The sequence below is a fragment of the Myotis lucifugus genome, unplaced genomic scaffold (genome assembly GCF_000147115.1).
Source record: "Myotis lucifugus unplaced genomic scaffold, Myoluc2.0 scaffold_845, whole genome shotgun sequence".
NCBI lineage: Eukaryota > Metazoa > Chordata > Mammalia > Chiroptera > Vespertilionidae > Myotis > Myotis lucifugus.
Window position 1 is genome coordinate 72946 of NW_005871893.1, and position 1552 is coordinate 74497.

Below are 1552 nucleotides of genomic sequence, written 5' to 3' on the forward strand. Positions count from 1 at the left end.
CGGAGGTGGAGAGAGGGGAAGATAGGAAGGGCATACTGGATCCTCCCTGTTCTGCCCAGAGAACCCACAGGGGTTTTCCCCATGAAATTTGGACGTGACAGGAAGGTCAGCCTCTGGGTCACAGCACCTGGAGGGCAGAGCTAGGGCTGGTACCTAGGTCTTCATGGCCTCTAGGCCCCACTCCCACAGCAGGCTGTGGTATACCCCCTCCTTAACCGGGAGGACTCCAAGGCCCTAATCAATGTTCCCGTTCAGAAAGAGTAGACCGGTGGTAAGATGGAGTGTGCTGGGGAATTTGGACTTGGGTAAATTGCCCCTCCTAACAGTCCAGGCTCACAGCAGGAGGTCAGGAAGCCAGGCCAGAAATGGGGTTCCTGGTGGAAAGGGTGGATCCTGCCTAATCTATAAGGACAAGGGTCTACCCCTCCCCTGCCCGTCCTCCCCCCTCCCCCCCCCCCCCCAAGGAAGACTAAGGCCAGAGGGGAGGCTGAGGGAGGGAGGAGGCCTCCGCTCACTCTACCTGCCCCAGGCTGAGCTTGATGAGCCTGCCCACAACCCAGTGAGCCAGGCCCCTCCCAGGGAAGCACACCTCCAACCCCTCTGCACCTTCCCCATTCCCAGGTCCTGCCTTCTCTTCTCTCCAACCACGGGGTGAGCCTAAAGTCCTGGGTTTGAGCTTGGCTAGGGTCTCAACCTCTCTCAATCCCTCCTGCTGCAGAGGGCTTCTGGGCATCCAGAGAGGTGTCTGCGAGGGGTGGACACAGAAACACTGCCTCTCGGACCTCGAAACTCTGCTGGAAACCGTGGAGAGTGAGCCTGCCATCGGCGGGAGCATCCCAGAGGAGCTGCACAATCCTATTGGGGGTGCCTAAGGGGAGGTAGGGGATGAGTAGAGACTGTCAGGGGCCTGGCATCACAAGCTGATCTGCATCTGTATTTGTGGGACCTAATGAACCTCTGTGGTGCAGTCATTGAACCTTCTATGCATTTTCCTATTTAACTTCGCCACAACCTCAGGAGGAAATGTAGGCACAAGGAAGCCGTTCATTCCTTCCTTCAGTCATTTGTTCAGCCACGAGTGAGGGACCAGCTCCTATGGGTCTGACACCGACGCCGAGAGCTCGGCGAGGTCCGGTAATGTGCTCCGCACACGCGGGTTTGCCGCTGAGCACGCCCGCTCCACCGCCAGCCTCCGCAGCACGCGGGTCCGGCAGGTTTCGGCCCCGCGGAGCTCACGGTTTGGAAGTGGGAGACGGACAACGAACAAGTGAAGGAGAGAGACTCTAAAGACACAGAAAATCCGACGGGATGATGTGTGTGTGGGGAGGGGGGACAGGGAGGTGGGGGACAGAGGGCGGGCGGGAATGAGCTGAGCATCCGCTAAGAGGCGGCGCCGGAGGAGGCCGGGGATCGTAGGGCCAGCACCTTGCGGGCAGCGGGGACCGGCTGTGTGGAGCCGACTCCTCGGGCGCGTATTGTGGGTCCGTCGTATTGTTTTATTGTCATGAGCACCGGCCCCCCACTCCCGGCTCCCTGTGCCTGCGTCCCCTTC

The 1552-nt window shown here is 60.1% G+C and overlaps 1 protein-coding gene across 1 annotated transcript in view; it reads left to right on the plus strand.

Moving 5' to 3' along the window:
* Positions 1-276: 276 nt before the first annotated feature.
* Positions 277-1552, plus strand: part of PPP1R14B (protein phosphatase 1 regulatory inhibitor subunit 14B) — a 4434-nt gene continuing 3158 nt past the window's right edge. The window contains exons 1-2 of the mRNA XM_023747354.1: positions 277-305; positions 719-864. Of these exons, the coding sequence (XP_023603122.1) occupies positions 277-305; positions 719-864 (175 nt within the window). The remainder of the gene's footprint in view (positions 306-718; positions 865-1552) is intronic.